We start from the raw sequence: 21,773 nt of genomic DNA, 5'->3' as shown, positions 1-21,773 counted from the left end.
TCTAGACTGTCACAGGGCCCAGTTTGGCAATGATTCTGTCTCCCCTAGCCAGCCTCCGGACACTAGGGGACAACAGGCTCTGAGCCTCTGGCCTGGTGCTGGTGGTTGCGAACAGTACTGTCCCCTTTCCGCTCTTTCTCCAGCCTTCATGCCAGTGGGTTCCGGGCACTGCTTACCCTCAGCCAGCGAAACGGGTTCGACTCAGGAAAACCGCAGGGCTGAAAGACGCCCTTGGCCCCCTGCTCAGGGCCTTTGAGCCTCTACTGTGTGTTGGATCGTGAGAGTCAGCTTAGCTTACAGGTCAGATCCAGAAGCTCTGGGGATGGGGTCGAGAACAAGGTTCCAGAGTGTCAGGAAGGTTGCCATTGTGGTTGGCTGTGGACCGCCTTGGACAGCCAGACCTCCACGGTTCCCAGACGTGTCTGGACAGGAATGGTCAGAGTGTCATCCCAGCACTGATGACTGAAAAGTAGCTACTGCTGTCTGTATGGCATTCTGTGAGAACAGCCATTTTTGCCTTTGAAGCAGAAGCAACAGGACTTTCTCAGTTGCTTATGTTTGCTTCTACTGGTAATGGAGGGTCCTGCCTGGCACCTTACAAAACAGAGCACAGCATCCCCTAAACCCATTTAGACACCACAGATGAAGAAACCAAGGCCAAGAGGTTACTCTATTGGTCCTTGTCATCTGGCGAGTTGCCAAGCCTTGAAGTCCGCTGGGCCTCTAGCGTAGCTGGTGTGGGTCCCGTGCATGAAGCTGAGGTGGACAGCTGCTGTGTTCACTGGCCTTGGGCTCCCACGCTGTGCTGTTTACTTCTGCTCCATATTGATTCTAGCAGCAGGATAGGAATGTGGCCCCTGGGGACAGTGACCGGGTACATGGGCCGGCATGGTCTATTTTTATCTCTCTGGTTGCTTGCTGTTTAGCAACTGTAGAAGGTAAAGGTTACTTTTGTGCTTATCACATAGTGGACACAGATTGCTGCCAACAAGACCTTGGCCTCCCCTCCACAGGATGACCTAGGAGAGTGAGCAACTGCATTCAGTACAGGAGCAACTGGGTCATGAGGGTTGGAGAGAACTGTCGGCTGAGCTGGAGAGTTTGGTCCTAGAACCAGATGGTTTTCAGCGTTACCTTGAGTAATCTAAACCCCTTATCTGAGTGAGGTCACTTCGCTAATGCCGATTATTTTTAGAATTTCTCTATTACCCTGGAACAGGCAGATGTTTGGTGACTAAGTGCGGAGGCTGTTCATTGAGGAAAATGGCTGTGCCTAACAGCCGAGGCTGCTGCTAAGATTTCAAGGGCTAGATGAAAAGGCTCTTACAACAGGGCTGGCATTTGGCAAGATCAGGTGATGGCAGTTGCTATGTCTCCCAATTCTTCTCATAGCTCTACTAGAAGGTACCGAGTCTGGTATGTGGAGAGGGTCATATGAGGTCGAAAGGGTCAAGAGTGAAGAGATCACCTTGAGATGAGATGGAAACTCCTAGATCACTTGGGTGGGCCCAAGTCCTAGTGCAGATCTGTAGTTTGGGGAGCTGGGGGACCTCTTGCGTGGATCATTCAAGCTACATTGTGACTACTGCCTCAGCTGGGGCTTGTATTTTAACATCCCAGTGCGGACAGCAGGGACCAGGGTATACGGTCCTAATTAATTATTCTGGGGTTTCTCAGTCTTACTAGGTGCTGTATAAATGCTACTTACATTTGTATTCTTTTTTTTCGTCACAGAACAGCAAAAACGACTCAGTAGTCTTTCAGGTAGGTGAGCAATCTATTTATTTACCCGATAACTTCTGATCTTGTTCAAGCACTGTCCAATCAACACTGTCTTCTGAATTTCCCTGTGTTGTTGATTGACAGACCACAGGGATAGTCTCTAACCCTGGAGCAGACATATCCATGAACCACCATAGTAAACGTGCCTTGTGGAGCTGTGGCATGTGCCAAGGTGGTCAGCCCAGACTGCCTGCACACTGACCAGAGGGGCTTTGCTGAGGCAGACTTATGGAAGGCCTCTGAAGAGCACCTGGTTGCTCTGTCAGGTGCTGGGAAATGTGGGACATTCTTCCCTTTGGGTGACTGCCAGTAGACAGGTGACTCTGGGTCTAAGCAAGAGCTCCCAGCCCCACATAGTGCTTGAAGTCGCCAGTCGAACTTGAGCTGACATCACTACCTCCTGGAAAGCTTGTTGAGACTCACTTCAAGAGGGTCAGGCTTAATGGACAAGGATGACAGTTTTGGATTCCAAGAAGCCGATGCGTCCTTCCTTACCGACCACACCTTTAGGTAGAGAGTAACTACCAAGTTCCAATTGTGGAGGGACCACAGATATGGTCAGTTGTCAGGACTCACTCCCAAGAGGGTATGCAGGATGAGACAGTGCTGGGATGGGGTGGCCTGGGGAGCTTCCAACCCTGGTTTCAACTCCAGTTCTTTTCTGCGAAGGAAGAAAGAGGTCATGCCTCCCAAATTGTTGTGAATGTCATGAGTGGCTGTGCCCTGAGCTTTGTGTGAAGTGCTTAGTAGACATGAGGTACCATTGTCTCCAGCGCCTGCATTGAGTCTGGTCTGTTACTGAGTTCTGCTCTTGTGCCTGGTGCAGAGTCAGACTCTGGGGCTGCAGAAGGGAGCTGTGCTGCCCATCAGTAATGGATGGTGTGGCATGATGGCTTGCTACATTCTTTGGTCGTGGGCACCTTGGGAGGATCTAATGAAGGCAGTTGGTTCACTCTCCTGATGAAGCCAGCGTGTACACAGGGCACACGGAACAAAGGCTCGTGAGCTCTAGCATTAAGAACTCCTGATCCAGTGAGTAACTGAAGCCACCAGTTTTTAAGCAGCTGCTACATGGTTTCTGCATGACTTTAGCATACCGCCGCCCTTGTGATTTGGGCAGAGCCTGAGCCTGGAGGACATGGGGTTCTCACACCCTCTCAACTTTATCAGGACTTGGCTACAGGACCAGAACTGGCTGTGGTTTAAGCTCAAGGTGCCCTTCACAGCCCTTCCTTCAATCATTAGATTCCAGCCCACTTTCTACTGGCTAGCCCAGGTGCCTGTAGTAACACATAGACACACACACACACACACACACACACACACACACACACACACACACACACACACGATGAGAGGAGGAGACATTTATGTTAGGAAACCCAGAGTTTTTTGTTTTTTGTTTTTTTTCTCCCCTCATAAAAATGTTCGTTTTTCTCTTACCTGTGGGGCGCTAATTCTTTTAAAGATTCATTTATTTATTTATTTATTATATATGAGTGCACTGTAGCTATCTACACACCAGAAAAGGGCATCAGATCTCATTACAGATGGCTGTGAGCCACCATGTGGTTGCTGGGACTTGAACTCAGAACCTCTGGAAGAGCAGTCAGTGCTCTTAACCACTGAGCCATCTCTCCAGCCCTGGAGTGCTAATTCTTAGTCCTGTCCCCAGGTGCTATTCTGTATGGCTGAATAAGAAGAATGCTATCCTCACTGGAAAGGACCATGATTGTACGGGGCAGACTTCTCCACTGTGCGGGCAGGCTTTTCACATCATACCCCTTGTTCTCTTAGAGTTTGAGGACAGATCACTAGTGTCCAGAAACTTCCTTGAATGGCATTCTCTAGTGGCTCTGTTTTACAGCAAGTGACCATCTCCCCCTCGCCTGTAGGTTAGACACCCAAGGATTGCCAACATCAGCACAATTGTAGCAAACTTCTGTGGGGTTCAGCACTCAGTAAGGGTATTCAGTCTTCCATTAGAAAGTTGGTTGCTCGTGGTTCTAGGGGGTTCAGCTTGTCACGGAGGGTCTGGTGGAGGTGTTCACACCCGGAAAAACAGAGGCAGTGAGAACAGCAACAGGAAGGGGCTGGTATATGATGGTGCCCCAGGGATATGCTTCTTCAAGCAGACTGCAGCTTCCACAACCTCCCAGTGGTAGACCTTGAGTTTATGGATGGATTTAGCCATTAATAGGGCAGAGTCCCCACAGTTTAATCATCTGTGAAAATACCCTCCTGGGCATATCCGGAGCTGTGCTTCACTAACATCCTAGGTGTTTCTTAATTGGCAGGTAGGCAGTGAAGATGATCCATCCCGGAGATGAAGCCCATGTGTCTTTTGGCTTTGTGTGGTTTGCGGTCCCCTTGGTAAGAGAGGACAGGGACTGCACAGGGTGTAGGGAGGTTACTGTCCCAACGCCAGGGAAATATAAGCATTGCTTTAGACCGTTACAAAGGTTTGGATACACAAGAAATCTGCTCCACCTCCTCTTGAGAGAGCCCCATTCGAGGTTTTCATTATCATTTGATTAGTGATTGACTTCTTTTAAATTTATTTATTTTTACTTTACCTGTATGAGCATTTGCATGCGTGGCTGTATGAGTACTGTGTGTGCTTGGTGCCTGTGGAGGCTAAAAGACAGCAGTGAATCTCCTGGATCTGGAGTTAAAGGTGGATATGAGCTACCACATGGAGGCTGTGTCTTTTTTAAGAGCAGAAAGTACTCTTAATCACTGAGCCATCTCTCTGTCCCCCAATTTAAGAAGCACACTATAAAACTAGAAACATGATGATACAGATATGACATAGATATATGACACACCAGAATATGATATAAAGCTGTAGTGTGAATGCAGTGTTATGTGACTTATCTGGAACAGTTGCGAACCCCTTTAGGTCTTTACCATATCAAATAACATTTTTTTCCTTTGGGGTCTGAATCCTCCAGGTACCAGAATCCTGTGACCTTAAGCTTCTAAAGTTTAAAGGAGGGGTGGGTGGGGCTGGTTTTTATAGTTTAAAGTAACTAGAAAAACCCAGGGCTGAGTGTTAACAACTGTTAGAACCACTTGCCTTAATCACTTTTTAAAAGAATTATTTGTCCCAGGAACATTGAACATGCCCGTGGTCCTCATAGTCTCTACATTCCAGACAAGGTGGTGTTCAGAGTGAGTTAGCTCTACCAGGATGTTTAGAAACCATTCTGCCCTCTTGAATAAAGCTTGCCTGGAGTCAGGGCAGAGTGACTCTGTTGAGTAGACGGAATGAGTGTTCGAAAACCTGAGCTTGCGGTCTTCGCTGTTCCTCAGCCCCTCAGCCACTCCCTCACACACGGACATCTCTGACTTCATCACAGCTTTGCATGGAACCTCAAATCCTGCCTTCCTGCCAGAGCCTGCTCCCTGTCCAGCTCTTTCCCCTTCTCCTCAGCCGGGGAGCAATTACTAATTGCTGGAGGGTTGGAGGAGAGGCACACTTCATTCTTCGCTCAGGCTGCCTTGGCTTAAGCTCTTTCCCCTCCATCTTCCCCATCTGACACTCCTTCCTCTGTGTGGAGTTCACCTCTGCTTCTTTTTCATACACATTTCCTTTTCTCTGCAGTCTGGTACCTGCCCCTGTCGCCCTCCTGGAACTGCTCCCTCAGAGCAGTGTGTCTCTTTCCTGTTGCTCAGGTGACTTCCACAGAGGCTGGGGAGTCGCTGCTTCTCTGCCCGTTTCCTTTGGCTTCCTTCAGTGTGTGACTTCAGCCCTTGGCTCTGCTCTCACTTCCTTCTACCACAGAGATCTGCCGTCACTCTCGTGCTGGTGGCTGCAAGACTGTGTTCTGCCAAGGCGTCTCAGCTGGTTCCCGCAGCACCTCCTGGATGTCTCTAAGGCTTTTTTTTTCTTTTAAACTATAGAGTCTTCTTGTCTTACCGAAGTGTTAATGGAATGTCAGGCACATGATTAAGTCAGAGCAGTTCAAGGTGGCACATAGTGATGCTGTTCCTTATGCCAGGAGTGTCCTCCGCTTTCTTTTCATCTGGTTGGCTTCTCTTAGACAAGTTGGCTCTGAACCTAAATTCTGCAGCTCAGCTGGGTGCTGACTCCTCTGTTGGCCCTCGCTGCTGCTGTGCATTCTCCTTGCTGGCCCAGGAGAGTATAAGCCCCCGGAAGCCTGAGTATCTGACTGAGAGGTCCATCTGCATCTCCCCATGCAGGACGCTAGGCGGAACACCTAGCAGGTGCTTGGGCAAGGTCCCTGTAGTAACTGCATGGCTTGGAAAACAGACATTAACGATGATATGTTTGTGAACCGTAGACCATGCCTGATAACATTTGTTGGCTCTCCGTAAGTTCCGATCTAAACCAGGTTAAATAAACTACAGTGAGCACACAGCAAGCTTTCAGAGCACTTTGGCGTACAGCGCCTCCGTGAGCTTGCCAGTGGAAATGTCATTCCCGTAGTTTTGAGTGGGAGAACCAAGGCCTGGGAAAGGTAAATGAGGAGGGTTAAGTGCGTCCGGAACAGAAAAAGGAACTTTGCAGTAATGCTTTATCATGAGTTTCATACCTCTGCAGACTTCTTTCAAAGAGCCAGGAGATTAATATCTGATGCTTTGCAGGCCAAATGGTCAAAGCTTACCCAGTCAGCCATGGTAATACGAAAACATCCATAAAGAGTGTAAGGACAAACCGCCGTGGCTGTGTTCCAGTAAAGTTTTACTTATAAAAGCAGGTGGCCAGCAGTGGGCTGGACTTGGCTGACCCTCGCCCTATGTGGGGTCAGTTCCAATAGGCACTTAGCAAATACCCCTTTCCCCTAGCTGGATTGCTGGAGAGGATTTTTGTTTTGGAGTTTCAGCTTGTGGTTGCTTGTCGTTTCCAGATCCCGCCTCAGAGAGAAGAGTGGGTGAGCAGGACCCAGTGCCAACCCCGGCAGAACTCACCTCGCCCATCAGGGCTGCGGAAAGGAGAGCCAAGGATGACAGCAGACGGGTGGTGAGGAGTGCACAGGACCTAAGCAGTGTGTCTATGGATGAAGTGGGCATCCCACTCCGGGTACGGATGTGGGCCATTGAGTCCTCAGCAAGAGTGTGGCCTTCACTATGTGTGTGAACCCCTTGGGGTTGGAGTCAGGGGAGGGTTACAGTGGCTCAGAGGGGATGGTTTTCTCTCTGACAGCAGCATAAACCACACCCCGATGAGGGTATCCAGACTTTTCCAAAGGAGGTGTAGGATATTCGTCTCAAGAGAAAAGGGGTGTTTGGGTGGAGCAGGGTGGAGCGACTTTTCTGCAGCAAAACAGTTGATGGGCTTGGACTGTATGTGCCCCACGGGCAAGTCTGTCCCTGTGCTCTGGGGCTCTGTCCATGCCCCACGGGCAAGGCTGTCCCTGTGCTGTGGAGCCAGCTCAGAAATTCTTGCTGCAGATTTAGGGGCGTACCTAGGAAAGTGAGGCTGTATCTGGGTTCAGGAAGAAGGTGTGTGAGTTATCCCATCATCCGAGGTAAACAGGACAAGGAAGGAAACCAGGCAAAGGAGGCCCTCCAGTGCCTTCAGGACCAGCAGGCCCCTCTCTGAGGCCAGGTGTGCCAATGCTCCTGAGGGCCTGAGGAGCTCAGGGAAGCCTGCCCTTTGTAGCTGTCTTCTCCTGTCTGTGTGTCCACCAGGCCACTGTCTGCAGGGGTGCCTTTCGTTTCCATTTGGAAAGCTGTTCTTCTGTTCTTTTAGAGGGCAGATAGAAACCCCAGTAAGCCTCTGAAGAACTCTGCTTTGGGCCTCTGTAATAACAGAGACAGAGAACCTTTACTCAAAGTGACTGCTGCTACCTCTGCTGGGCATTCTCTTCCACTGCCACTCGAGTGGTGGCAGCAGTCTTCGTGTCCTCATAGGTTGCTGAGGGGGTTAGCTTAGCCGCACTGTTAGGAACGCTCAGCACTGCTTAGGAAGTAAGGAGAGACTTATTTGGGCTCATGGTTGTGGAGGTTTGTGTCCTAAATGGAGTCACCTGCTCTGCAGGGCCGTCCGGCAAGGGCAGCACATTGTAGCAAGAGCATATGTCAAAGTGAGCGCTCACACAGCATGAATACCTGGATGGCATCTCAGATCCCTGTGGAGAAGCCATCCTCGGTTCCCAAAGGACACCCCACCCTCCTAGGTCCCACCTCCTAGAGGTCCACAGCACCTCCCCGCAATGCCACCCTGGGAGACAAACTATCAAGGACAGAGAACAGGTGTCCAAGCACAGTGTCAGAAAGGCATTGACTGTGAGGGATCACATCACTTCCCAGGTTTTCACAGTGTGTGTGGGGCAAAGTGTCTCCAGCTATTGTGTTAGTTGGGTCTTCTACTTTTTGACGCCTTCTCTACCTCAGACAGTGCACTTTGACCTTTTCTACTTAATTTCCTCATCTATAAAATGGGAGCGATACTGTCCTATCTAACGACCTTAATTATTTTCATCCTTGAAAAAAGGCCTAGCTCAAGGCAAGCATGAACTCCGGAATTGGATGCCATTTGGGTTCCATTTAAAAGCATGTACTTTTGACCTTGGCTTTGTGCAAGGTGACTTATGTACAACTGTACAGAATAATCCAGAAGGGGTGGGGATAGATTGTGGTAAGCAAGGATTTATTGCCTCACGATTCTGGGAGGCCTTAACTTCTGTTTCCTAAAGTCTATGTGTGGAGAAAGACTGTCTCTAAAAACGGAATTTTAAGGAAGAAGGGACGCAGGGCTAGAGAGATGATGGCTCAGTGGTTAAGAGTACTTTCTGTTCTTGCAAAGGACTCAGTACCTACGTAGCTGGTTCTGATGTCCCCTGCTGGCCTCCACTGACACTGCATGCACATGACGCACATAAAATAAATTCAGACAAAGCATTCACATACATAAATTAAAAATAAGCATATCTTTTTAAAAGAAGGAAACCATGGACATATTTCAAATCTGCCTCTGGCTGTTACATCCTTAGGCCAAATCTAATTTATTAAGATTATATCTGAGTCTCTCATTTCTCTGCTTTCTCAAAAGCTTTGCCTTTAAAAAAGTTATTATTACTGTAACCAGGGTTGTATGTGGTAGAGCACATGAGCCGATCAGGCGCAAGGCCCTGGGATCTATTTTAGTACATCACTGTTTGATTTTTGGGATCACAGACCTTCTGAAACGTGCTCAAGTTTTCATTGTTGTCACCCCTTGTTTGTGTTTTTTCTCTAGAATACCGAGAGATCGAAAGACTGGTACAAAACTATGTTTAAACAGATCCACAAGCTGAACAGAGGTACTAGTTTTCGTTTGTAGAAGGAGTGTGATGTGGGAATTTATTGACTGTTGGTTGCGGGCCTGTGCTCGGTTCACTTGTACTGGAGGAGCTGGGCTCCTGCAGTTGGATTACATTAGGTACTGACCTGCCTGGTCCTCCTTCAGCTCTGCCTGCCTCAGCTTTCCTCAGCTTTGGAACTTGAGGTCAGCTTGCAAATCCTCCGTCCCAGCTACTGTGCAGTGCCAGAGGCTGAGCCTTCCACTCATCCCTGCTCCCTCCCTCACCTATCTGCCTGGGGGACAGACAGCTCCATCTCCCACCTGCTTACCGCTTTAGGTGTACCTGGTGTCAGCCCATGACTGCCTCTGAGATGATCAAGTTCAGCAGAGTCCTGAGCTGGGAGTTAAGAAAACCATTCTCCCCTGGAGCCAGCCTCCAGGCACTTAGGTGGATCTTGTATCTTTCTGTGTTGGTCCTGCTTCCAGGCCTCTGGAGGGTATTGCGGGCGCCCAAGTGGGAACACCTTGTGAAACTCAATGCATTGTGTATCTCTGAGGCCATACTGGTGTGCAAAGTAAGCTTCCCCAGTTAGGAATCAGAGCTTGGCAGGTAGAGAATCAGTCACGAGCTGACAAACCAGGGTTGCTCAGGTTGAAAGAGGTGCTTACAGATCAAGACTCGTTCCCCCTCTACCCCCACCCCCAGCTTTCAACGAGGGAGCCAGCATGATGACAGAACCCCCGGCTAGTGCCCTGACAGGCCACAGCCCTGCCAGCTCAGCTCCCATTGCTGCCTGTGCTGCCAGTCACCGGACAGGCAGGCAAGTCCCTGCACTGCAGGAAGGGTGGCACTCTTCCTGAGAGCAGAGATCCTGTCTTTCTTTGTGCCCAAATCCAGTCTGGCTGCCTGCCATGGAGAAGTGGCATCCTGGTTAGTGTTCCCACCTGAGTTGTAAATATCCAGCGTCACTGTTAATTAACTTCTGCTGGGTTCAGAATGACCCACGCTATTCCTAAACGCTGTACTTAGCGTCTCTGAGTCAGGAGATTTGCTAAGGTCCGGGGGATAAGTTCCATCCGCCATGATGGTGGTGCTAAAGACTGGTTCTCCATAGTAAAATTCCCCTCATGTCTTCCAGCTCCCTGTGACTCCCCTGCCTCCAGACCTGCCTCTAGAAGGCTAAATGCAGGGGTGAATGCATACATGTGCAGGGTGAATGCTCCAAGGAATCCTGTAATCTTCGTGTGCTCTGCTTGTTAGCACAGCTAAATCACGGATTCTAAACAGAACTGCCCGTGGATTGTTTGCTTTGATTCTAATATGCACAAAACAGCCTTCGATTAAAAAAAAAAAACACTTGAGGATAGTATTTTTGCTTATCATGTTTCATATCTCTGACCTAAAATTTGTGAAATTTGAAACTTTGTGTCAAGTGCTTCTGTCTGTTGGAGCCAGTGTCTATATAGTTCTTTTTCGTGTGTCTTAATTCAGGCAAACAGACTGGATTTTTAATTTCTCTCATCATTAGTGGCGCTTATTACATCCCGGAATTCAAGGAGTTTAAGTTTGTGGATTCCTACTTGTTCATTCTCCCCATTTGTATCTTCCTCTCCTTTCTCTCCTCTCTCTCTCGCACCTGCTCCTCTGCCTAGACACTCCTGAGGAAAACCCTTATTTCCCTACGTACAAATTCCCCGAGCTTCCTGAAATCCAGCAGAACTCTGAAGGTACCATAAGTTTAGACAGCGCATCTGTTGTCATAGCATTAAATTAGTTCTTAGCGTTCCATTGTAGGCGTACTACGGTATGGCTTTTAGATTTTGTTTTCAATGGTCATCTCAGCCAGCGAGCCTTTTATTTTACTCATTTGCATGGAGTGCTGTGTTAAAATAGCTAAGTTCTTTCTAATTCATTAATCTGAGTGTGATGCCCATGTGCTTTAATAATAACAACACTAAAATAATCATCGGAAAGGTGTCAGCCGGGGGTTAAGTGTTTCCTCCTCTTGGTGGTGGATAGCTTCAAACCCACTGCTTTTCTCCGCTGCAGAGGACAACCCTTACACTCCTACCTACCAGTTTCCTGCTTCCACTCCTAGTCCTAAGTCAGAAGGTAATTACAGGGAAATGGCTGTGCCTCCTTCTGAACCGGGGCTTACTTCTCTCTCACCTCGGGGGTTTTGCTAGCAGCTAAGGAAAGCTCCCTCTTCATTTGCCTCCCTTTAACTTTTTGTTTTGTGACGTCATTTCAGTCCTTGCTGGCTGCCTCTCCACATGGCATTTTACTCCCTGCCCCTGTAGGGTTTAAGTGGCTTAAGGGGTAGCCTTCACAGCGTATGCTCTGGATATGCGGTTCTGGGAAAAGCTGCTTGTACCTAGAATGTCACCCAGTGTACCGGTGGCTAGGCAGTGACTTCATGAAGCTGAGGAGAGAGACTTGCCAGCTCCTGCAGTTTCCCACACTGCACCTGATAGTCACGGGTCCCTCATGGCATGTGTCCTCAGGGTGTCTCTTTTTAATTGGGAATGCCTAAAGGGGGATTTGTGCATATGTTTAAGCATCAGTCTTAGTAAGATGTCTTGAAAAGAAGATCTGGACCAAGCTAGGAACATTTCATAGAAGAGCTGACTGGGAATTTGATCTGATATGGAGAACAGCTATACCTAGAGATATTCTCTTTTGGGGGGTTGGTGGGGTGGGAGTTGGGTGGGGTACAGGTGTCAAAGAAGGTTGTAAATAGTGAGTAAGAAAAGCCACTTGGGAGAGATCCTGCCTCTCCCATGGGATGGCCTGACGTCTGTCCTAGGCGGGCCCTTGGCTTCCTTCATATGCTTGGCTGTGATGGCACGGCAGGGTTTCGAGACTGGATATCAAGCTTTTACATCATTGGTTACTACAAGGTACAACTCTGGTGACAGCAGTGCCTGCTTTCCGTTAAGCGTGAAGTCTGGCACAAGAGGAGGTAGGGCCGCTGTGCTTAGAGACGTAAGCAATAAGAGATGACTGGACAGCCTGTCGCACATTTAGAAGTGGATATGTATGTCTGTGTATGCACAGATTTTTTACAGAGACCAAAACCAGAATATATGTCCTTAAAGAATAAAAACTAAAAAAAAAAAAATTCACAATAATGAAGGTAATTAGAATTCAACACAAGTGTCAAAGAAGTTGTCTTCCCTAGAGATCTTTTAAAAATAGGGTAGATTCTGTCTCACGCCCCCGTCCTGCCTAGATGACATGTCTAGCAGATTGCTGATGTATTTAATTAGATAAAGTCTTTTTACAAATGTGAAAAACACGTGGGAGCATCTTTAAAAATTGCTGGCCTTGAATTACTTTTTTTTTTTTTAAGCCGTTCAAGAGGTGTTCTGGCTTTCGGAACCCGTGGTTTTGGCGGGGCCAGCAGCCATGTCTGTGAGCAGAGACAGCCATCCTTTGCTCTGTTCATGGTGCCATTCCTCACAGGTAGCTCCGGGACTCACATGCACAGAGAAATAGAGATGGTAGAGGTACATGCCTGTCATCCCCGTGCTCAGGAGGCTGAGGCAGGGGGATTACTGTGAATTAAATACCAAATCGGGCTACATAGTAAGTTTTTAGATTAGCCGGGGCCACATAGTGAGACCCTTCAACAGGGAGGTAGGGAGGAAAGGAGGGAGAGTTGACCAGAGAGAGAACCTAAAAATTGGAGCCTTGGGTCTCACAGGCCTGGGGTTGGGGGCAGGGGGTGGGGGGCTCTTGCTGCTGCTGCTGCTGATTGTAGTTTAGGATTTGGAAGTAGGATTGTTGGTAAGAAGCCTATTAATGCCTGTGTGAGGGCTAGAACATTTGTCTGAATTATAGCTGTAAACACAGTACTTTTTTTTTTAATGACACTTACAAGTGGCTCAAAGCTGAATGTCCTGGTCAGCAGGGGTCCTGTGAGCATATGTTTATACTGGCTTAGAAAGCTTCCACTTTCCTGAGTGAACACGTAAGCTTCTGGCCAGAGTCTGGAAGATAAACAGGATGACCACGTCTTAATGGGGCTTACATGTACTTTAAAGGGTGGGGGGGAAGCCCCGTGCGTTATACCAAGGAGCAATCTGTGCAACTCATAATCCTTAAGCGAGCTTGGCAACGCCCCTCACCTCCATCTACTCCCCTCTGAAAGGCAGCCTTTCTGCAACCTCAAGTTCAGCTTTAAGAGACAGCAGAGGGGTGACTGCCACTCACCGAGCTTCCGCCCGATACCAGAGCTGCTTAACTCCCTCTTCACCCGGGATATTTATAAGCTACCCCTGGTACATACATAGCAAACATTCACTGATGATAAATCACAAAGACATTCGTTCTAAAATAGTCCTTCAGCACGCATGTACTTTTACCATTTATCAAAGATTAAAACATTTTTATACTAATGAGAAAGGTGCATTAATTAATTAATTAATTAATTAATTGGCAGAGTCTCACTATGTGGCCCTGGCTGGTCTAAAACTCATTATGTAGATCAGGTTGGGCTCCAGACTCACAAAGATTTGCCTGTGCCTAGCTCTCGAGTGCTGGGATTAAAGGAGTGTGTACCGCCATGCCCAGAACTAGTTTGTCACTGAGTTCAATCTTAGCTGAATATTTGGTATCAAAGAACATAAGCTGTCTTTGGTGTTTCTCAGAGTTGATCAGTATTTTGATTTTATAGTAACCAATGCAGAGACAAAACACATAAACACAAAGTAGTCCAAAACAGAAGAAGTATGTCCGGAACCATTTCAGAAATTGGAGGAAACTCTGTCGTGAACATTTAACATTTTTTTTTAAATGAAATTCAAGACAGCTCAATTCTAACTCAATATTCTAAACTCAATATTCTAAGTAATACAATCCCCAGATAGGCGAATTTGCCACTTAGATGCTGAAGAATGGTGATAGGAAAGTATTTAAGGTACAGTTAAACCGTGTGAGTATTAAGAGCAGAACACTTTCTCCGTACAGTCAAACACTGCAGCTTGGTCTGAGCTGGGGCGTTCCAGGCAACCTTGGGGTTGCGTGGTGTGATAGCATACACAGTATACATACATGTTGTGTGTTCCCAACCAAGGCTGCAGCGGAGCAGTTTAGTGCATGGCAGGTGCGGGAAAGGCCTTAGATTTGTCACTTTTGACTTTGAATTAGCAACTTCAGCCATGGTTTAAAACTTCATTTCCAAATTCTTCAGAACCCCCTCACTCGGTTAAGTGGTCCCAAGTCACAGCTTTTAGAAGCTGTTGTTATACTGCGTGAGGCGCTGTGCTGAGTACGTTGCCATGGTTTACCTCATTTCCATCCTCCCAGACCCCCACCAGACGAGTCTGAAGAAACCCGGGTGGGTTAGTGCGTGAGCACTCGCAAAGTCACACAGGGAGTGGGAGAGTCGGGATTCAAGCCTTGGACCTTCTAGACTCGGAACAGGGGCTTTTGTTCTGCTGATCCTTCTCATGTTAGACCTCGTGCATGTGGTTGCCTCCTCCTTGCCAAGAACTATCTGACAACGCATGGTAGCTTCTCCTGAGTCAGTCCTGCCTTGTCTGGTAACATGTGGTTAGGAAAAGCTCCCCAAGTGGTGAGACCATGACACCAGAATGGCAAGATACCACCAGGACCAAGGTACTTGCCGAGATGCAATCTGACGGCTTGGATTTAGGGCTGGAGAAAGGAATGCAGATTCAAAGCTCCGGCCTTGTAAGAACAACTGACTTGGCACGTATCATCAAGAAAGCAGGATGCTTTTGCACAATGCCCCAGAACTACAGCAAAGCCAAGTAGCCGATAGGCTACTTCGTGATCCATGGCTTGAACCACACTGCAGTGAAGGGCTCTTGCCAGAGGGGAAGTCACAGAGCAGCTTTCCTCCTGGTTCATGACCTCCACTAGAACCATTTCTGACTGGAGGTCGAGACCGCCAAGCTCTGTGGCTGTGACTCATGGTGCCACTTCTAAGCATCTCTGGGTTGTGTCACAGGGTTGTGGTGTCCTGTGTTCTCGCTCCTGCTCCAGCTTGCCTTAAGGCAAGGCTTGCAGAAGGCGGGTTTTCTCAGGCACAGGCATAGCTGAGTGAAAAATAGCTCTCCTAGCTGTGCAGGATTTCTAAGAATAGCCTTATTTTGCTCGAGTTCTAGTAAGTTGTTCTGTGGTGAAGATGCTTGGCTCACTTGTGCCTCCTGCCCCAAACTTTTGCTGGTCCTGCCCAGGGGAGGGGCCGAGCGGCTTGCAGCAGTCACCTTTGCTCTCCTTATGTGAGCTGCCCAGAAGGTCTTCGCCCAGCATGTGCAAAAGTCTTTGGTCCTCAGGATAGCTAAGAACTGAAGCATTGATTGCCTTCCCACCTCGGGACCTGGAAGGCTGAATGAAGTTGGGAATGGTGAGCCCTCCCTAACCCGTGGGTCTCTCTGGCCTGTGGGTCTCTCTAGGCTTCTGGTCCCTCTCACCTGTGAGTTCCTCTAGGCTTGGGTCCCTCTTGGCTGCTCCCTTTCTTTCTTTCTCACTTCACCAAACTTTCTAAGGAGTGTATCTTCTGTAGCTACTCTCCACCCTCTTGCAGCCTTTGTTTTCTGTCCCTTGATACTTGGTAGTCTTAACAAAAACACACAGAACCTGTTACTCTTCTAGGAAAGCCCCTAGACTTGGCATTCTTGTCTTCCCTATCCCCCTTCTGCTTGTTTTTTCTTTGCCACCCTGATTCTGTCTTTTTGTTTTGGGGGTGGGGGTTTGTTTGTGACTTCCATCTTCTGTCCCTGCTCTTGCATGAATAAAGACTAAGAAGGAATTGTTCGAATAACGGAATAAGATCATGTTAAAGTGGGCTGTTATTATTACAAAAATAATTTTGGGTTTAAGACCTAAGAGGCGGGGTTGGGGATTTAGCTCAGTGGTAGAGCACTTGCCTAGCAAGCACAAGGCCCAGGGTTTGGTCCCCAGCTCCGGGAAAAAAAAAAGAAAAAGAAAAAAAAAAAACAAAAAAAGACCTAAGAGGCACTAGCTGGAAATATAATGACCCACAGTTTGGGGCTCTGTGGATGCTGCTTTTGGCCAAGCATCCCATCCCGCTTTGTCAGTTTCGTAGCATTTTAAACAGTTTTGATGAGCACCCTCTCAGGCTGACTTTCAGAATTGTTTAAGTTCTGAAGAGCAACAGCAAAATCAAGGAGGGAAGTTTTTAGAAATTGATTTAATGTCGTTCTTGTGTTTGAGAAGGCAATCAGGCAGCTCCTGACAGCTCTTGGGCTGGTTAGCTATCCTGCTACTAAGGCCAGACTGCCAAAGCCTGGGGGGCTGTTGTTCTGCCAGTACCAGAGCTTGTCGGGGCCTTCAAGGCACCAAAGTTACGTTGGTCACCCTGTGTGTGCCCTGCACAGGAAGTGTCCAAGCTTCCCGGAATGGTTAGCCGGGGAAGTTCTGACCGTTGGTGCCAATGTTTGATGCCAGTTGCTTGCTGTTCCCAGGGGCACAGATAGCATGTTGTCCCATCACAAGCAGAAATCACAAAAGCCCAGCTCGGCTGAGTCCTCTGTGGCATTATTGTCAAGAATCCTTGGAGGATGTAGTGGTAGGATTTGCGTTGCTAGCTTAGGGAAGATTGAGAAAGGTTCTGCTTCATGTATCTCATGGTTAGACACAAGCACATGTACAGATACTCTATTTGGCCAGCTCTAGCAGGACTGGTAGAAGGATGGCCTCACACTCGGCCTCCAGTCCTTGGTTATTCTAACTGCATACCCAACTTTCTCAGTGTGGACTTGCTTGCCAGGAGAACATTTCAAACAGGAAGTGCAGGGTATAGCAATGCTATCTGTCATCCCTGGAGGCCAATAGGAGGCAAAGTGAATGTGGTGGAGTTACTCCAAAGGCTTGCCTAAGCATCTCCTGGGGGTGGGGGTGGGGGTGGGGGAGGTTGGGAAAAGTAGAGCAAAGGCTTCTAGGCTGGAGAAGGCTTGGCCCGTGGTGCCCTTCAGTTTCAGGACACCTTTCTTGGTTGGCTCATGACTTTATTAAGAAAAAAAAAAAAGCAAACAGACAGACAGTTTTAGTCTCCATGCCCAGAACTGGAGATACAAAGGTGAATAGAGAGAATGTAACAAAGCAGCCACCCCTGTCCCAGGAATGAAGTGACGACATCAGGAAGGTCCCAACTCTATCTCTTCTGTGTGTCCTGTTCTGTCCTGTCCTTTTCTTTCTTTCTTTCTTTCTTTCTTTCTTTCTTTCTTTCTTTCTTTCTTTCTTTCTTTCTTCCTTCCTTCCTTCCTTCCTTCCTTCTTTCCTTCCTTTCTCTCCTTCTTTCTTTCTTTCTTCCTTCCTTCCTTCCTTCCTTCCTTCCTTCCTTCCTTCCTTCCTTCCTTTCTTTCAAGATTTATTTATTATATTTAAGTACACTGTAGCTGTCTTCAGACACACCAAAAGAGGGCTTTAGATCCCATTACAGATGGTTGTGAGCCACCATGTGGTTGCTGGGAATTGAACTCAGGACCTCTGGAAGAGCAGTCAGTGCTCTTAACCACTGAGCCTTCTCTCCAGCCCTCTTTCTTCCTTCTTTCTTTTTTGGTTTTTCAAGACAAGGTTTCTGTGTGTAGCTCTGGCTCTTCTAGAACTTAACTCTGTGGAGCTGACATAAAACTCAGAGATCACCTGCCTCTGTCTCCCAAGAACAAGGATTAGAGGTGTACGCCCCCACTGCCTGGCCTATGTATCTTTTTACTGTGTCGCTGAGGGACATTTTTCTTAATGACCTCAGGCCCTGGTCTCCTGTTTATAGAATGAGGGGTTTGTGCCTTATATAACTCTTCTAGCTGTTACTAAATAGTTAATAATGGGAGTTTGCATTGTCATTTTCATTTATAAAATGAGATAAAATTTTCTTGTAATAGAGATGTAAAAAATTGTGGACCTTGTCGTAATTGCTGAAGTTGCTCAAATTGATCCATTTGACATCTGCATGCTTTTATGGAGTCTTTGAATTTAAGTCCGTGTAAGACATGGACATGTGAACACTGTAAGACGTGAAAAGCTCACTCACAAAGACACCCTGGCCATGTGTAGCTTAGGGTGAATGAGACTTCCTTTCCCACCTGTACCCAGTAATATCGTTAAAAATATCAATTATAGGGCACTGGAGAGATGGCTCAGTGCTTAAGAGCGCTGACTGCTCTTTCAGAGGTTCTGAGTTCAAATCCCGGCAACTACATGGTGGCTCACAACCATCTGTAATGAGATCTGCTGCCCTCTTCTGGTATGTCTGAAGACAGCTAAAGTGTATATAATAAATAAATAAATCTTTAAAATAAAAGAATTATATAGCCTGGCTGATAACACGCTTTATGTGAATACACTTTAATACATATTTTAAAGTATCTTTAAAATAAATCACTCCAAAAGCAAACAAAAAGCTGGCAACACAGAAGTCTTCAGAGCGCTTTTTCCAGAACTGTATTTCTGATTCCATTTCATCTCCCCACTGCCCCATTTTCAGAAGCTAACATACATAAACTTAACATACTCTGTTTGTAATAGTGAAAGGCGAGTGGATTTTGGTGATGCAGGCCTGTAGTCCCAGCACTCAAAAGGCTGAGGCAGGAGGGTTGTAAATGAGAGGGTAGCCTGAGCAACAAGTAAGACCCTCCCCATCCAAGAATCCTAGTTCCTGTCAAACCTTGGTGATGACCAGTTCTTATGAGAGCAATGGGGGCTGGAAAGAGGGCAAGGTACCCTGGTACCTGATGTCTCTGTTTTAGCTAAGGGACACCTGGGACTGACGAAAATGGGAAGAAGGGAAGGGACGGAAAGGTAGGAGCCGTCTTTGCCGACCACTATACTCAAAATAATGCTAGTACCAGCCCTGTTTACATTTCATAAAACATTCTGGCCTTTTCTGCTTAGATACGTGATGTGTCCAGAAACAAGGACTTGATGAACACCTCCATTAACACAGCGTATCAAATCCCTTGACTTGTCTTTGCTGGGTAGCTCATGTGCTTTGCTCAAAGAGTGGTGCAGATTTTAAGGGATTGGTCTGGTCTTCATTCTAGGTGCATGTGCCCTAAATTTAAATGAGCAAGATTTTCAGGCACTCGGGGGGGGGGGGGGAATGATTAGGAAGGATTATCATGGATGTCATGACTAAATACCTTGTATTTGGGACAGATTTGTTTTGGGAATCAGTTCCTGTAAATGGGCTTGTTTTCTGATTTTTTACTATAAAAACTGCAGCCTGCTCCGTGAGGCATTCAGATCTTTTCCTGGTCATCTCGGAACCCAGAATGTAGTTTACCAAGGGGGGTGTGCGCGCATTCCCGCAGAGCCCATCACACGCCAGAAATTCATGTGAGTTTGACTTGTTGCAGACTTGGTTTGGATATTTACCCCGAGCAGTGCCCTCACAGGGCAGACCTTACATCAGCCGTGGCAGTGTTGGGTCCTGAGAAATCTATGTGTGGATTGACATGTAATAAAAGGCTGACATGTAATAAAAGCAGATGGTGATGTGGACTTTCTTGAATTCTTGTTAGCTGCCCGATCTCTTTCCCAGTTCTGTTATCTGAAGAACATACAGAACAAATCAAAGCTATCGTAGGGAGCTAGCAGCCATCTTCTTTTGATCTCTTCTTTTTACCCAGTAGCAGCTCTGAGGCTCAGAAAGAGGTGGTAGCACTCATCAGGCCAGACCAAAGACTGAGCATCGAGTGGCTGGATCTATGTCAGCCCCTGCTTCTCAGACACACTACCCAGCCTTCCAGATATGGTGGCGGGCCCTCTCTTTGTGAGGAGTCCTGTCCCTGTATGTTTCCTGGTATCTGGAAGCATTTTCCATCAAGTCGTGTTGGATCAGATAGATTCTGCAGTGTACGCTGTATGGCGTTAGCCCCTGGCTTGAGTCCTCTCCCTGCTGGGTCCCTGGAATGGCTGGATGAGGTGGGGCTTGGTGTGCCACCCGGGTTGTCTCATGTTAGTCTATCCCCCCCCCCCCTGATTTTTCTTTCTTTTTCACTAGATGATGATTCTGACCTGCACTCTCCTCGATACTCCTTTTCTGAAGACAGTAAGTGACTGAAGCCCCTGCTTGTGGGAGAGGAAGCGGGGAATAGTGACAACCTCAGGGTTTAGTTTTCATTTGAGCCTAAAGTTTTTTGTACTTTTCTCCAGCAAAGTCTCCCCTTTCTGTGCCTCGCTCAAAAAGTGAGATGAACTACATTGACGGGGAGAAAGTGGTCAAGAGGTCTGCCACACTCCCCCTCCCAGCCCGCTCCTCCTCACTCAAGTCCAGCCCAGAGAGGTAAGTGCTTTCTTAGATGCTCATCCCCAGTGTCTGAGGCCCAGGAGTCTCCTTTGTTAGGAACAAGAAACTCGAATCCTTGCACCCTTCAGCAGTGACTTAATCTGAGTCTCCATATCCTTATCTCTGAAACGAGGATAAAGACAGCGTGAGTCCTCCGTGAGAGATTGCACTTGACCTTCCTGTCCCCGCCTGGCTCATAGCATGGCGTAATTAATGTCAACGATAATTACTGTAACCTTTTCTCTATTTAAGAGAAAAAGATTGTAGTGCTCCATTGAACCCAGAGCCTTCATGAATACCAGGCAGGCGTTCTCCCATGGAGGTCATCTCCAGGCCCTCTTCCTTCACCTTTTCCTTTGAGACAGCATCTCAATAAGTTGTCCAGGCTAGCCTTGAACTTGCTCTATATGTAGCCCAAGTAAGGGCTTAGACTCTCAGTCCTCTTAGCTCAGCCAGCAAGCAGTTGAGATTGCAGGCCTGTACTATCAGGCTCTGTTATAACTCTAGACTCAGAAGTTCATTTGCATATTCATAGCAAAGACTGCAATATTAAAATGCAGCTATATTCATGAATTGACCTCGTTTGCTGCCACCTGGACAGGTGTCCCCTGTGTTTTCTGACCCCAGCTTTTGCCAATCTCCAAAAACTAAATGGTCTGCGCAGATGAAACTTACTATTTTTTCTTACATTCACATCCAGTTTCATACTTCTGTATCTCCACGGGCAAGTGAATGGCTGTTTTAAATGCCCCACATGTGCCTGATACATCTACCTGATGAATCTGATAATTAATAAAAAAGGAGTGCTGGATATGCCATGAAATTATAGGTGTCTTCAGTAAGCACCTACTGGGTACATTCTGTGCAGATGGACATTCTGTCCAGACTTTACAGGAGAATATACAAATCATTGTCCTCTCTTCCAGAAAGTTTCATGAAAAACGAAATATAAGCATAGTGCAAAAGCGCAGCAGTGTTCCTGCATAAAAAGTTTGCAGACAGTTTGCAAAGATCCATGCATCCTTCGAGGTCCCATCTCTTGGATGTCAGGCTGATAAGAGGGTTTAAGAGGTGAAGGTGCTTGGCACCAGGCTTCAGCCGAGTTTGATCTCTGTAAGTCACATAAAAATGGAAGAACCCACGCCATTGACTTGTCCTTCTGACTTACTCATGTGTATCATGACATGTGCGGCACGAGCACACACACACACACACACACACACACACACACACACACACACTCTCTCTCTCTCTCTCTCTCTCTCTCTCTCTCTCTCTCTCTCTCACAGGGTCTTAGGGCTATTGTTGCTGAGATGTAAAGCATCTTGGGGAGGAAAAGGTTGATCTCACTCACAGTTCCACAGAACAGTTCCTCAAAAGCAGTGAGGGCGAGACCTGAAGGAGGACAGGATCCTGGGGGCAGGAGCTGAATCCGAAGTTGTGGAGGAAAACTGCTT

The 21,773-nt window shown here is 47.4% G+C and overlaps 1 protein-coding gene across 51 annotated transcripts in view; it reads left to right on the top strand.

The window, feature by feature from the left end:
* Positions 1 to 21,773, top strand: part of Sorbs1 (sorbin and SH3 domain containing 1) — a 222,380-nt gene that overhangs the window by 138,796 nt on the left and 61,811 nt on the right. For 34 of the 51 annotated variants that reach the window (XM_063273987.1, XM_063273958.1, XM_063273968.1 and 31 more), the window contains 7 exons: positions 1,735 to 1,764; positions 6,657 to 6,829; positions 8,990 to 9,053; positions 10,688 to 10,762; positions 11,085 to 11,147; positions 20,032 to 20,079; positions 20,184 to 20,313. In XM_063273987.1, the coding sequence (XP_063130057.1) occupies positions 1,735 to 1,764; positions 6,657 to 6,829; positions 8,990 to 9,053; positions 10,688 to 10,762; positions 11,085 to 11,147; positions 20,032 to 20,079; positions 20,184 to 20,313 (583 nt within the window). The remainder of the gene's footprint in view (positions 1 to 1,734; positions 1,765 to 6,656; positions 6,830 to 8,989; positions 9,054 to 10,687; positions 10,763 to 11,084; positions 11,148 to 20,031; positions 20,080 to 20,183; positions 20,314 to 21,773) is intronic. The other 17 variants (NM_001421361.1, XM_063274034.1, XM_063274037.1 and 14 more) reach the window with 4 other exon arrangements.

Source organism: Rattus norvegicus, chromosome 1, assembly GCF_036323735.1.
Source record: "Rattus norvegicus strain BN/NHsdMcwi chromosome 1, GRCr8, whole genome shotgun sequence".
NCBI lineage: Eukaryota > Metazoa > Chordata > Mammalia > Rodentia > Muridae > Rattus > Rattus norvegicus.
Note: the sequence above shows the minus strand (reverse complement) of the source record. Positions and strands in the feature narration are given on the sequence as shown.